The 14,383-nt window shown below is 35.2% G+C and overlaps 2 protein-coding genes, 1 long non-coding RNA gene and 1 pseudogene across 6 annotated transcripts; 3 read left to right on the plus strand and 1 right to left on the minus strand.

The window, feature by feature from the left end:
- Window positions 1-319: 319 nt before the first annotated feature.
- LOC107264837 (odorant receptor 4) lies at window positions 320-5,527 on the plus strand (the record flags this gene model as incomplete). 3 transcript variants are annotated; one of them, XM_015733534.1, is given in 7 exon segments in its annotated part: window positions 320-400; window positions 528-4,467; window positions 4,553-4,652; window positions 4,724-4,834; window positions 4,908-5,063; window positions 5,159-5,213; window positions 5,415-5,527. In XM_015733534.1, coding segments are annotated over 5 exon segments (1,254 nt in total). In that variant the 3' UTR covers window position 5,213; window positions 5,415-5,527.
- On the plus strand, window positions 5,422-8,554 carry LOC107264815 (annotated as a pseudogene).
- LOC112493922 lies at window positions 8,482-10,562 on the minus strand. The gene is made up of 3 exons (XR_003058906.1): window positions 10,483-10,562; window positions 8,654-8,728; window positions 8,482-8,566 (listed from the first exon to the last, which is right to left on the minus strand). It is a non-coding gene; the product is annotated as an uncharacterized LOC112493922 (long non-coding RNA).
- LOC107264840 (putative odorant receptor 85d) lies at window positions 8,767-11,583 on the plus strand. 2 transcript variants are annotated; one of them, XM_015733540.2, is made up of 5 exons: window positions 8,767-10,804; window positions 10,890-10,989; window positions 11,085-11,195; window positions 11,265-11,420; window positions 11,476-11,553. In XM_015733540.2, the coding sequence occupies exons 1-5, from the start codon at window positions 9,993-9,995 to the stop codon at window positions 11,491-11,493; spliced, it is 1,197 nt and encodes a 398-aa protein (XP_015589026.1). In that variant the 5' UTR covers window positions 8,767-9,992; the 3' UTR covers window positions 11,494-11,553. The 2 variants fall into 2 exon arrangements, with proteins under 2 accessions (XP_015589026.1, XP_015589025.1); XM_015733539.2 differs by having other exon boundaries at window positions 8,768-10,804; window positions 11,494-11,583.
- Window positions 11,584-14,383: the final 2,800 nt, after the last annotated feature.

The raw sequence follows: 14,383 nt of genomic DNA on the forward strand, positions 1-14,383 counted from the left end.
ATAATGTATGCCGGGGCAAAAATATACAATGACCTACCGAAAGAAGTGAAAGAAACCACGGATCTCAATAGATTTAAGAAATGTGTAAAAGAACATATATTAGGAAGAAGATAACATAATGTATAGAACTTAAATATGTGTTGTGACGTATTTTTACGCGATCGACCTCACCGGAAAATGCAAGACCGACCGGCGCACAACTTTACGCGATTCCTACGCGTTCCAGGCAACCCAGTGGCTAAAAAATTTTTACTATCGAAATACCTAAGATATTGTTGGGCGCCAGGTTCCAAAACGGGAACCACGTATCAGTTCCTACGTATTAATTATCATCTCAAATCGTCCAGTATTTCTGACAGCTGGAAGAATGATAAACTTGTCTTACAACAGTTTTTTTCAAGTAAGCATGAAAAACAATGTTATGATATTTTGATTTTCTATGACATAATGTTAATATATTCTGGTTACTCCCCGATTACGTTTCAATCAATAATTTAAATAATAAAATTAGCGATTCGATATTCCAGGTGATAAAAGCATCTGTAGCGTATCTCAATATTCTTCGTAAAGTAACGATGTAAGGTATTGCGAATTTTCAAAGGAAAAGCATGTAGTTCGTGTTTCTCATTCTACACTAGTCAACTAAGTAATCCAATAGTGTTATTTTTATTTTAACCCTTAACGCTCTGACTGTTAATTGTGACTATCGACCGGCAACTCCAACTTGTTTTCATTATACTTCGACTTGCAAGTTTTTAAGTGTCAGATTTTAAACGCTGCAATGACGTGTAGTTAATAACATTCTTTCCTGATCTCTTGTAACTGACTGAGGAGTATTATTTTTTATTTATAAACAATTACCGATAACGACCCGAAAATACATTTGGCGTAAAGTGCCGCACATCGGTGGTGCCTGAGAGGCACCCTTGGAGCGTTAAGGGTTAAAAGGCAACGGACCTTACCATTATACTGGAAACCAAGATCAACCGGGTGAGGACTCTATAGCTCTGCGAAATCTAATTGAGTCAAAGAAAGTTCTACAAATAGCAAAATGCTCAAGTGACCAAAAATGAAGCCATGATGGTACAAGTATCAATGACAAATTATCACAGAGCTATAGATGCAATTTTATTTCAATATATGCTGATGTGCGTGATATAACATTTGAATGCCTCCTGCATAGTTCAAGCAGTCGTATATCGTGGTAATTTGTTTATTATTATACTAATTTTCACATTAAATTCCAGTATTATTTCAAACGGAATAAATGTTGTTGTGAAGTAAACTGTTTTTCCAATAATACCTACGAATTAATTGACCCACGGCGAACATGGAAAGTTGTATGCACAGGCTGTCTCACCGAAAGTGCACACCTGGATTATTTACGTTATTAATGAAGATACGGGAAAAAGTTTCAGACAAAATTTGTGTGGTTTCAAGGGGGTCGATTTTTCATCCAAATGACTCTTTTTATATTCATTTGATTTCGAGATACAGCACTTAACATGTTTTTTTCTTTAATGGAACATCATTTTCTGTTATTAGAAAATGTACCTTTTTTTTTCTTAGTATTTTGAGACCTTGCAGACTAAAATCCATCCAGCTATTTCAAAGTTATTAGGAAGTGAATTTATTGAGGAATCTTCGGTTGCGAAATTAATCGCGAGAACCGTAAATGCTCTAGCAGTGCTGCAACCGAAGACTGTTCAATAAATTCACTTCTTATCAAATCTCGAAATAAAATGAATGTGAAAAGAGTCATTTGGATGAAAAATTGACTCCCTTGAAACCATACAGTTTTTGCCTGAAACTTTTTTTCCGTATCATCAATAAAAACGGAAATAATCGAGGTGTGCACTTTCGGTGAGATACCTTGTATATACATATAGATATAGAGGGACACAATAGCTAAATAAATAAGGGAGGGCAATATATATATATAAAAAAGTTAATAAATATCTAAATATTTATCTGTAAAAGATTATCAACGCTGCAACATGTTTCTTTCGCACAATATACGATATTACATTGGTTTATATTAATATTTCAAAGAACATAGACATTTGAAATACTCTTAGAACGAATCAGTGTGCCGATTGCAAATTGTTAACGGAAATTTTTAATATTCTCGCAGTCTCTATCCAATTGAAAAGTGAATGGAAAACATGGTACTTAACTAAAATTAAATTATATAGAATTAATAAAGATTTAGTCTCATTATTGTAGATCAAGAACCTTAAAGTGGATATATGTTGTGATAATTAATAGTCTAATAATAAATGATGATTTCCTCTATTATTGGTACCAAGACAGCCGCATTTCGAAACTGTGAATATACTAAAATGGTGGACATCAATACTTACTGCGGTTTAGTGCTTTACTTCATTTTTAATATATTTCTTTCCATTGCTGTAGATCATTTCTCATTTGACATGTAAATTTGGAATTATCACGTGAATCTCGTTGTGATTGTCATCTGAAAGAAAACGCTTGATTGACATTTATGCAGTAGCACAATAAATAACATGAGCCTAAAATCAATAAAAAAGTTTAATATTGTTAAGAATTATTTTAAACATTCGTTTAAGGGGATAGCCTACTGTAACCAGCGTCTAAACAGGTTAATTTTTGGAAATTTATTTCGGATAAACTACAAATGCAATATTTTTAATTTTTTAATATGTTTTTATGTATAACTTAAGGAGTGTGTGTACAAATTTTCATCGAAAAATATTGAAATTTCCCCACGTTATTCTTCTTTGCGTCGGCTGATATTTTCCGTGCGCGATCGGTCGGTGTACACGATTTCGCAAATATAGTTGGTTTGAATCAAAAATAAAAAATATCCTCATTAACTGAACTTTTCGTGAACTTCTTTTGCAATTATCGGACTTATGATGCGTGTTATTATTATTAATAAATATTGCAAAAAAACGTATTGACAAAATCGTCCGTCATGCCTAAAATTGTATTCCTTTGAACATGTGTATCAAATTTCAAGTGAATTCATCAATCACAGCCCGCGATATCATGTACACCGTTTTGAAAAACATAATTTCGAGAAAAACGTGTTTAAAGTTTGAGCACTAGTCATCTAAATGCGCGTCAAATTCTTCCTTCGCTACAAACGCTATAATTAAAAGATATTTCGAATATCTACATGGAACCTATTGCATATTATTCTAAATACTTCAAATTATTTTTTAAAGGTGACATAAATTTCGAAAATTCGAAAATTTCACAGTAGTCTAATCCCTTAAGATGTTTAACAAAGCTAATAGAAATAGAAATGTAGCGTGGCAGATACACATACTTACCTAATGTCAAAAGTACACTTACTATCTGTTGCATGTAAAACGAGACAAGAAATGATACAGGCATCAAATACATTAACCCTATGAAGGTACAAATATTTAATTTGATCGATTGGACAAACGCATCATCCCATATTCAGCGAACGAAGAAATGTACACGTATTATTCCATGCAAGTCCATAACCCTCTCTAAATAACAGAATAGACAATCATAAAATATGAAAAAAGTCCAGTGCGCATGGTCAGGTCGGAATTGCTCATCCAACTCACATAATCTATAACCATTTGATCTTCAGTTAAGATTCAGCTGCGAAACAACAATGGTGGGAATAGAATCGTGCAAAAGGATTTTAAGCACAGAAGATAAAGTACAGACGGAACAAAATAAGAATTACAAGAGCGACATAGAGTATGCCTTAAAATTGAATCGCTGGCTGCTAAACCCAATTTCAATATGGCCACTATCGTCACATGTATCAACACTCACGAAAATCCAATTTAAATTTATACGAACATGTTGCTGGGTCTTTCTGGCGTTTTTAATAATCCCAACCAGACTACACACGATCTTTGCGAAAACGGATCGCGCCGTGAAATTAAAAATGATCGGACCTCTCGGTTTCTGCGTAATGGTTATCGTGAAATATTTCGTCTTCGTCGTTCGTGCTAAAAATATAAAAATATGCGTCGATCATGTTGTCGTAGACTGGCGCAACGTTAATACGACTGAGGATCGTGAGATCATGATTGATAGTGCAAGGATTGCTCGGTTATTCACTGCTGCTTCTGCACTCTTCATGTACGGCGGTGGTGTTTTTTATACGTCCGTTCTGCCACTAACAGCATCCAAATCTTTATCAAATGATAATGTTACGATAAGAGTGCTGCACCCCTTCTATTTCTTTACCTACGATCCGCAGACCACTCCTATGTACGAACTTGTATTTCTTGTTCATACCTTGAGTGACGTTGTCATGTATTCCACGACTTCCGGAGTCTGCAGCTTGGCTGTCGTATTTGCAATGCATGTTGATGGTCAGTGTCAAGTTTTGATGAGACTTTTGAATGACTTCGTTGACGGCAACAGAGAGAAATCATCAACCTTACACCAGAGATTGGCCAATGTTGTTGTGCGTCACTTGCGGATTCTCAGGTGAAAATTTTCACAATAATAGCAATTTTATATGTACAATTAGTGCGGCTTCTTTTCAGTGAATGTTTTCGGATTTCATTTGCAGGCTGATATCTACAATGGAAAATATTTTTAATGAGATTTTTCTTGTAGAGGTGGTTGGTTGTACATTCATTTTGTGCTTTCTTGGATACTATTGCATGACGGTAGGGCAATCGCAGGATCTATTTGCTACAATGAAACTCAATAAATTTTGCTTGCATATTTTGTATCACAGGATCTGACAGAGAGCGAAACATTTGGCCTAATTGCGTATTTTCTTTTATTAATATCACTGACGTTCAATGTCTTCGCGTTTTGTTACATCGGAGAGCTTATAACGAGTCAGGTACACAGAGATTCCTTTATTAGGTAACATTAATCAGGGAATAATATGCAAAAATTTATGTTTTATGCGACAGTGCATGCGAATCGGACAAGCGGCATATTTGACAGAATGGTACAGATTAGGGGGGAAAAATGCCAGTAATTTAATTATATTAATTATCATCTCAAATCGTCCAGTACTGCTGACAGCTGGAAGCATGATGATTCTGTCTTACAACAGTTTTATTCAAGTGAGCATGAAAAACAATGTAATAATATTCTGGCTATTCCCTGATACGTTTCAATCAGAAATTTAACTAATAACATTTGCGATTTGTTATTCCAGGTGATAAAAGCATCTTTAGCGTACCTGAATATTCTTCGTCAAGTAACGATGTAAGGTATTACGAATTTTCAAAGGAAGAGCATGTAGTTCATATTTCTCAATCTACACTAGTCAACTAAATAATCCAATACGGACACGTGAAATGGTGTTATTTTTATTTTAAAAGACAAAAAAACAATTCACGAAGTACAGAGATCAAATATTTATCTGGTAAAAAATTGTCAACTCTGCAATATGTATCTTTCTCATAACGCAGCAATTTGAATGCAACATGCATAAAATCGATGACATATAACCCTTTATGCCTACAACCCGTCGCCACGAACCTATGCATTATGAAGGAGAATTATGAAGAAGAAGATCAAACGGGTGAGGAGTCTATACCTCTAGGAATTAAAATTGCGCTTAGTCGTAAGTCAGCAATCGATAACCAAGCTGTAAAGATGAGACGTAGCTCATTGAATAGAATCACACAAACTGTCAGAAATAAGAATTACGAGTCCGACGTGGAGTACGCCATTAAATTAAACCGCTTGTTGTTAACGCAATAGGGATATGGCCAGTTAATTCGTCGTCATCGGAATTCGACAAATTAGTATCAATAATATCCCCGATCATCTGCTGCATTTTATTTATTATTCGAGTAATTCCGTCCATCATTGAATTGTTCGTCGATTTAAACACAGTAGAGGCAAAACTCAATTTTTTGGGGCCAAACAGTTTTTGCGTTATGGTCATCATTAAATACTACCTTCTTTGGGTTCGTGGCAAGACAATCAAAATGTGCATCGACACTGTTATTAACGATTGGTGCGAAGTCAATGTGAAAAAGGAACGCGAGATTATGATTCGGAATGCAAGAATTGCTCGAGGATTGACGATTACCTGTGTACTTTTCATGTTTGGTTCTGGTATTTTTCACGGCATGTTTGTCCCATTATTGGCGACTGCTGCTCTGTTACGTGATAACGTGACTTATAGAATTTTACCATATAATGGAAATTTCTTCTTCTTCGATGCTCACGTACCACCGTATTACTATGTAGTATTTTTCCTGCAAATCATGTTTGGAGGGATTATGTACGCTGTGTCGTCTGGAACATGCAGTTTGGCTGCAAAGTTTATTATGCACATATGTGGACAGTGTCAAATTATTACGTATCTTCTGGAAAATCTTGTCGATGGTGGAGACGATTTTTCTCCCACTCTTGAGAACAGAGTGGCAGCTGTCATCATCCGACATTTACATGTGCTCAAGTAAGAAAGCTTTTTCAATAAATTAACCCTATGACACCTATCAGTTTATATCGCATTTCAGAATCCCATGAGAGGTTATATTCCACCCCAACTTTCTTATAATTTTCATTTTAATTAATATCACAAACGCCAAACTCTCAGAACGATGAATACAATTCTTTCAAATTAATGTATACATTATTTCAAGTTTATATAGATATATGTATGTGTGTGTGTCAACACTGTATTGTTCTATTCATATGGCCGTTTAAGGGGAGCATACTATTTAGACGGCCGAAAATGAGGCATTATTCATGAATTTTTTTGAAGATGATAAAATAATCGCATCATTTTGAAATTGTGGTATCATTTTATTTCACCTTTAAAGCATACAAAAATATTTTTTTTTTTGTTACGAAAGAAAATAACGGCTCTGTGTGTTATTTGGCCAGGCGTGTTTAGCGTGACACCGAAAAGTGCTGCAGTCGTCACGTTTTTTGTAGTGATCTGAAACCAAGAAAAAACAATTATTTTTTGATTAATGACATGTAAAGGGGAAGGACTAACCTAAAAAACAATGAAAAAGTATAAAATTAAAAATTTGGTAGGCTGTTGGAAAAAATGTTCGAATTTTCGACCATTTTTTCGACAGTTTTTACCCCGAAAAAATATTTTATTTACGCGATATCTTTAAAACTTTAGGTTTGTCCTTCCGATAATATTATAGAGAATCACCTCCCAAAAATTCAGCCAGATCGACCAATAACTTTTTGAGTTACAACATGAGCAGTTTTTTAAAATGTAGTTTCGAGATAATCGCGTTTAAAGTTTCAGTACGATAAAACTATTAGTCTTAGTGACTTACCGATCAATCAGCGATTCCAGACGCATATAATAATACTTCAGCCTCTTCGAAAAGCTGATTCTCTTCCATTTGTTGTTGTTTTCTGACTATACGAGCTGCTTTAGTTTCAGAAAGACTCATCTTGTTCTGCCTCGCTACTCGGGCCTCATCGATGTTTTCGGCGAAAACTTTCAAATAGGTGCCACCAATTATATCTAAATTGTTCATAATTCTAAGAATGGAGGTGTAGCCTTCATTAAATATCCCAGCAGCAATATAGGCTGAGATTTCAATGATGTTTAATCCAGAATGTAAGTGCTTTGGGGATAATCGCCAAACTGTCGCGTTGAAACTTTTATTGGCATTATGGGTATGGCCACCCAAGCATCTTTCCAGTAAAGCATCCCTAGATAAATCTTCATAAATTGATAGGAGATGGTATTTAATCTCGTCGGCAAGTAATGGAATAAAATCTTCAAAGAATTATACAAAGATATTGTGAAAGAAACGTTGCTCCACCCCAAGCGCTCCGGCTACCAGACTCGCTAGTTTACGGTATGCGGACCCCGGCGCTCTCGACTATGTGCAATAACTCCATAAATATTTAATATTTCGATTTGTCCTTTTTCCAGTACATTCTTAATATATTATACTTTCGAAATATGAAAAAAAAAAATAGATTTTTTGAAAATTCTAAATAGTATGCTCTCCTTAAAGATGGTCAGGGAATATCTTGCACCTTAGGTGGGGCCCAACGAGTTAAAGAAATAATATTATTTTTTTTTATTAAACCAAGTATCTTATTAAAATGCGGTGGACAGAAAGTTTTGTTGTAATCGATAAAACTTGCAATATATCTATCCAGATTTATTTCAAGAGTGGAGGAATTGTTAAATGAAATGTGTCTCGTGGAATTTTTGAGTTGTACATTGAATATGTGCCTTCTTGGATATTACTGTATAACGGTAAAAAATAAAATTACTGAATATAAATAAGATTTTTTCTTCGGATAAAATTACCTTATATTGTAGGGATGGGAAAGTGCCGATGCTTTAAAGCTTTTTACTTTTTTTCTTCTATTGATATCTATCACCTTCAACATATTTATATTTTGCTATATTGGCGAATTATTAACGAATCACGTACGTTTCTCAAAATAAAAATAAAAATATTAATTAACGGATCCTAATCAATTATTGTATGTATCATGCAGTGTCAGGAAATTGGAGAAGCGTCTTACATGATCGATTGGTATCACCTCCCAAGAATCCAAGCACGTTTACTAGTACTGCTCATTGCAATCGGTAATCGACCGGTAAAACTAACAGCTGGAAAAATTGTCGATCTGTCAATCGTCACCTTTTCAAATGTAAGTTCCAACGTTAGAATTAATAACAATTTATGAGCACATATACCATCCCGCATTACAATATTTTAGGTTGTGAAAACTTCAGTAGCATACTTAAATATGCTTCGAAAGATGACTTCCTCTGGAATGGAAAAAATTGATTATTAAAAAAAAAATAAAATTACCATAAGTATAATCGATCCACGATTTGAATATATGCCTTTTCGAAATTTCGTAGACAATGCAATTCTTAGCAAATCACACATGGCTTTCCTTGAAATTACTAAAATGATTGTGCCGGTTCAGTGAAATCGTGCTGGATCGGGATAAGGGTAGCACGGTATGCACGGCACAAAAAAAGTCGCGTGGATGCAAAATCTTTGAGTTTTGTTTCAACGTTTAAGATACGCTGGCATGGATGACACGAAAGCGCGGTAACAATACGGAAAGTAATGATTTGATTTTATCGAGCGAAAATGCCGAGCGACGTGTGATCGATAAAGCCGAGCGACTAGTCGATTACTGTAGCGTTACTTCTCGAGCTTTTTCCAAAAGAGACTGATTTGGAGGCGCCTAGTCGCGCGTATTTCCGAAATCTTTCGGGGGGGATGGACACGAGCAGGAAACTACTTGCACGTCCAGAACGAGCAGTTTTTCAGAGACGATGACGTTCTAACTGTAGACTCGCTTGTTTATATTTGTCATCGAGAACGAAATGCGAACGATCAGAACTCCGAAAATTGAACTCGGCGTAAGACATTACGCGCGGTATTAAATTATATTTATAATTCTGAACAGATTGTGATTTAAGAAAATAAAATATATGTATATGAGTGCAAACCCATGCACGTGCATATTTTGTAACGAAAATTGTATGCAGAATCACGTGTATCTTTATTGTTTTCGATCTATCAAACAAACACATTGAACTCATCCACTGCTTATGGTAACAATAGTTAAGGTCACCATTCAATAAGGACCAGTGATGGGAAATGATCAAATATTGATAATGCTCGTTCAACGATTAAATGGTTCGAATGAAATCTACACAATCTTATAGTAATTCGTGAAGGAATAAAGTTTAACACATATTTTCTGTCCCCTTACTGCTCTCTGTTAATAATACATTCGGTGTAATGTTCATCTTGGGTCACAGCAAATGTCTAGTTTTTCATTTAAAGGTATTGTCCATCGTGCACCCTGCACTCTCTCACGATATTAGCATTTATAAGAAAAACATGAAATCGATGACGCGCAACCCTTTACTGGTACAGCAAGGTAAAGCCTATGAACGTATCCTATGCATTATGCAGGACTCTATATCCAAATTGGTTAGACTGCCTGTCTCTGTGTAAAAATAAATCTGTAAGCACAGTCAGTCAAGAGTTGCTTACGAAGATGTAAAGATGGAACGTAAAACTTTGTATAAGATCGCGCCAAATGAATACAATAAGGATTACCAGTCAAACGTGGAATACGCTATTAAATTGAATCGCTGGTTATTAAAACCGATTGGAATTTGGCCCATTAGGTCATCATCGAAATTGTCCAATATCATATCATTTATTTACTCAGGTTTATGTTGCTTTATAATGATTTTTATGGTGGTTCCGACGTGCATCGAGATATTCACTGGTGAACAGAGTCTTAAATCAAAGCTAGAAATTTTTGGACCTACTAATTTTTGTGCCATGGCTATTATAAAGTATTGTGTCTTTGCGTTTCGGAGCAGAAAACTTAAAGTTTGTATAGATTTCATTATTGCCGATTGGCGTGAAGTTAGTAACAAAGAGGAACGCGTCATTATGTTCAGAAATGTATATATAGCTAGATCTTTGACAGGAGTTTGTGTTACTTTCATGTTTGCTGGTGGTATTTTTTATAATATACTCTTACCTCTGCTCACATCCAATTCTCTCTCAAGTGGTAACGTGACCATTAGAATGTTGCCATACCGTGGTAATTACATATTGTTTGATGCATATGTGGGACCGTTTTACCACATGGTATACCTCATGCATTGTTTGTGCGCCATAATCATGTACTCCGTCACAACTGTTGTGTGCAGTTTAGCTACAAAGTTTGTAATGCACACGTGTGGACAGTGCCAAATTGTGATATCACTCTTGAAAAATCTTATTGACGGCAATCAAAATTGTTCAAGAACCTTGGATGACAGATTGGCTGTTGTTGTTGTACGACATCTCCGTGTACTCAGGTTAACTGATTAATCAAGCACAGAGAGAAAAGCAAAATTTACTTTTATTTTTGTGTAATGCACCAAATTTCTCATATTTCATTAGATTTGCATCACACGTGGAAAACATTTTAAATGAACTATGCCTTCTGGAATTTGTGGGTTGTACTATAAATTTGTGTCTCCTTGGATATTATTTTATTACAGTACGTAAGGATATAGTACATAGAATATCGGATTTAATATTGATTTGTAATGATATTAATGATAATAATGATTTGTAAAATTAAGTTTTTCACAGGAATTTGAGAATGCCAATACACTCGGACTCATTACTTTCTTTCTCTTACTCGTCTCCTTCACTTTTAATATTTTTATATTTTGTTATGTCGGCGAACTGTTAACGGATCACGTACGTTCTTGTAGAGAAAAGTGCAGAACAATTGATGAACAATGATACAATATTATATCTATGATACAGTGTCATCAAATAGGAGAAGCATCTTACATGATCGATTGGTATCGTCTATCAGGGAGGCAAGGACGATTTTTGATAATGATAATTGCAATTGCCAATCGACCCATAAATCTCACAGCTGGTAAAATGATACAATGGTCTCTGATGTGCTTCACCAACGTAAGTATCTATAAAAATGTATTAAATTAATACAATAATTTATTATTTCAAACAGGATCGAATAATATTTTAGGTAATAAAAGTGGCAGTAGCATACCTGAATATTATCCGTAAAATAACTTCGTGATTGACGTCCATGTAATTACTTGAAAAGATATCCAAGATATCCACAGTTACTTCTTCAACGTAGGGCAAATCCAATTGTTCTCTCTTGCACCCTTCAGGTACGGTCGACGCGCTGAGCACGTTACGACACGGGATATTAATAGCACCATATCTAAAAAAAAATTTTCAATATTATCAAAATCTAAAAAATTGTACTTAAAGTATGATATCAACACTTTTATTTTTATCATAGACTATATTATCATCATTAGCATATTAGAAGTTATGATATTCGAAAATTTATATTTGCATGCAGTTTCATTATTAAACGTTGCGTATTCACCGATTCACGTAGTCATTCGCGGTGTGAAACCGCCGCGAGGGATTGCGTGAGGTTAATTTACGTAATTTCTCTTTATAAAGTATTACCCATGTTACAATATGCTACTTTCTCACAATGCTATAAATTAAGAAGAGACACAATAAAAAAATCGACAAAACGTAACCCCTCATCACTGTACTATAAAGCCTTGCCTTGCAAGCATGTCATGCATTATTTATAAGAGGGTCTAAATTCAAACTCCATGTTAACAAAAAATTGCACATTGATACAATCAGTCAGGAATGAATTTCGTAAGAGTAAGGATAAAACGCAGAGTATGGAAAACAACCAAGATATGAAAACTAAATGAAAGCCAAGCATGAAGGATGAGAATTTAAATTCAGACGTGAAATAAGAGATTAAATTAAATCGTTGGTTATTAAAACCTTTTGGGATTTGGGCGTTGTATTCATCGCCTACAGAATTCAAGTGAATAACGCCATTGACATCTCCACGAACTTGTTGCTTTACGTGATGAATTCAGTGTTTGTCGAAAAAATCGTCAGTAGGAAAAATTTGATATCAAGACTCGAAATTTTTGGACCCACAAGTTCTTTTTTTGAAAGTATAATTAACACTAAACGTACCGTCGACAGGTCATTTGACCCTTTTAAAGCAAAAAATACGTTACAAAAAAATGTCAGTGTGTTTAGCATTAAGTAGTTTGCCTTTATCACACGTTGCAAAAAGGTTTAACCACATATCGATACTATCGTTAATATTTGGCGTAATGTTCCTGTAACAAAAGAACGTGAACAATAAATGATGGTGTTATCTATAGTACCTTATTACGCATGATAATTGTCAAATTGTTGACGCGTGATGACAATTTGACAATCAGAACTCTATCGTTTCGTTGCAACTTCACATTCTTCGATCCATATACGTCAGACTAGTTTTTCACATTGTGAATATTGTGCAATGCTTGTGTGGCATCATTTTGTATTCTATCGTAACGAGTGCACGCAGAACTACAAAGTTCGTGATACATGCCCGTGAACAATGCGAGATCGTAATATTACTTTTGAGAAATTTTATTGATGGTGATAGAGATTGTTCGAGTATTGTGAAAAAAAAACTGGATCTTGTTATTGTACAACTTTTGGATGTGATAAGGTAAAACAATTTCATCCGCAAGATAAACTATTTTTGAATGTGTAGAATTATAGAATATATGTGTAGAATGTGTAGAATAATAATGTGTAAAATTTGTATACACGTTTAAGGCGCGAATAGTACAGGCTATGTGTGCGGGTGGGTTGTCACACGGACGAAGCTGGAATCGAGGGAACTTCCCACCCACAAAACTCCAAATAGACTTTACGGGAACAATACCCATTGATACGGTGAAAAGTTGATAGAATTAGAACTTTGTCTGACAAGGAAACCGTATCAGGTGTCCCCCTCTGACTTTGTTCGTTTCTTCATCGAGATCTAAGTGACACGTGTTTTCTTTTATTAGCGGAAAAACTGTTTTAAGGGACTAAATCAACTCCCAAAATTGGATGCCCCCAGCGTTTGTTCAGCAGTTTTTTATATTTCCTGTTGAGGTATCTGAATGAAGCCAATTGGAAAATAATGCTCATGGCCATTAATGAAGAATACATTTTGTTCGATTCTGATTTTGTGAAATAATAAAATTTACAGGGGCTGCAAAATTACACATTTTTATAACATAACCTTGCTTAAGGGGTGAACTATCCCTACCGTGCAACAAAATTTCAGTTAAAACCGCATCATCCTGCTTCAATAGCGTTCGGTTGCATTTTTGTCCAAAAATCGTCACCGCGTTGTATTCTGCCCCCGTCTGGTGGCATTTCTTGGATGCTCGTGAACTCTTGTATTCGAAGGGAGGTCGTTGAAATCGATTCAGGACTTCAGAGCGGATCAAAAGACCCTAGATCCGGATCATCAGACTGATAAAGACCTATTTATCGAACGACCAGATCTAGATTAACGTTTGGAAAAGGAAACCAGACCTACGAGGACTGAAGTAGTACCTATTTTTTGAGTCGATCGACCCGAATCGCCATGACAGATCCGTAGGCTGTCACTTTCGGAATTCAGTTATATGTTTCAGTCATATATTATCTAAAAGAAAGAATTTAAAAATTTGACTCCGCAGGAAATGACATTTGATAGAAAGGATTCAATTTCGTGTAATAAATTAAACGACAGTGCTTTCCGTGGAGATATCTTTGGCTACAAAGTTTCCTCGCTTCCAGCCCCGACATGGTGAAAACTCACTTGTGAAAAAAAAAACTATAACTATTCGATTCCAAACACTTGAAAGTTCCACATAACGCCACAAATGTTAGTTGAATCCTGATCACCCGGTACATAAGTGAATCGTGCATGACAAACTCATAATTGTATTATGATTAGAGTAACATTAAAGTATGTGTACAATTAACATTATAGGTGCTAAAAGCATCACTGGCCTACCTAAATATTCTCACAGCAGTTACCGTATGAA

Source organism: Cephus cinctus, unplaced genomic scaffold (genome assembly GCF_000341935.2).
Source record: "Cephus cinctus unplaced genomic scaffold, Ccin1 Ccin1_scaffold0193, whole genome shotgun sequence".
Lineage (NCBI taxonomy): Eukaryota > Metazoa > Arthropoda > Insecta > Hymenoptera > Cephidae > Cephus > Cephus cinctus.

Coding starts and splice junctions, on each gene's coding strand:
- LOC107264840 (XM_015733539.2), top strand. CDS start 9,993: ATGGAACGTAAAACTTTGTATAAGATCGCGCCAAATGAATACAATAAG. Junction 10,805..10,889: donor CGACATCTCCGTGTACTCAG/GTTAACTGATTA, acceptor ATATTTCATTAG/ATTTGCATCACACGTGGAAA. Junction 10,990..11,084: donor TTGGATATTATTTTATTACA/GTACGTAAGGAT, acceptor AGTTTTTCACAG/GAATTTGAGAATGCCAATAC.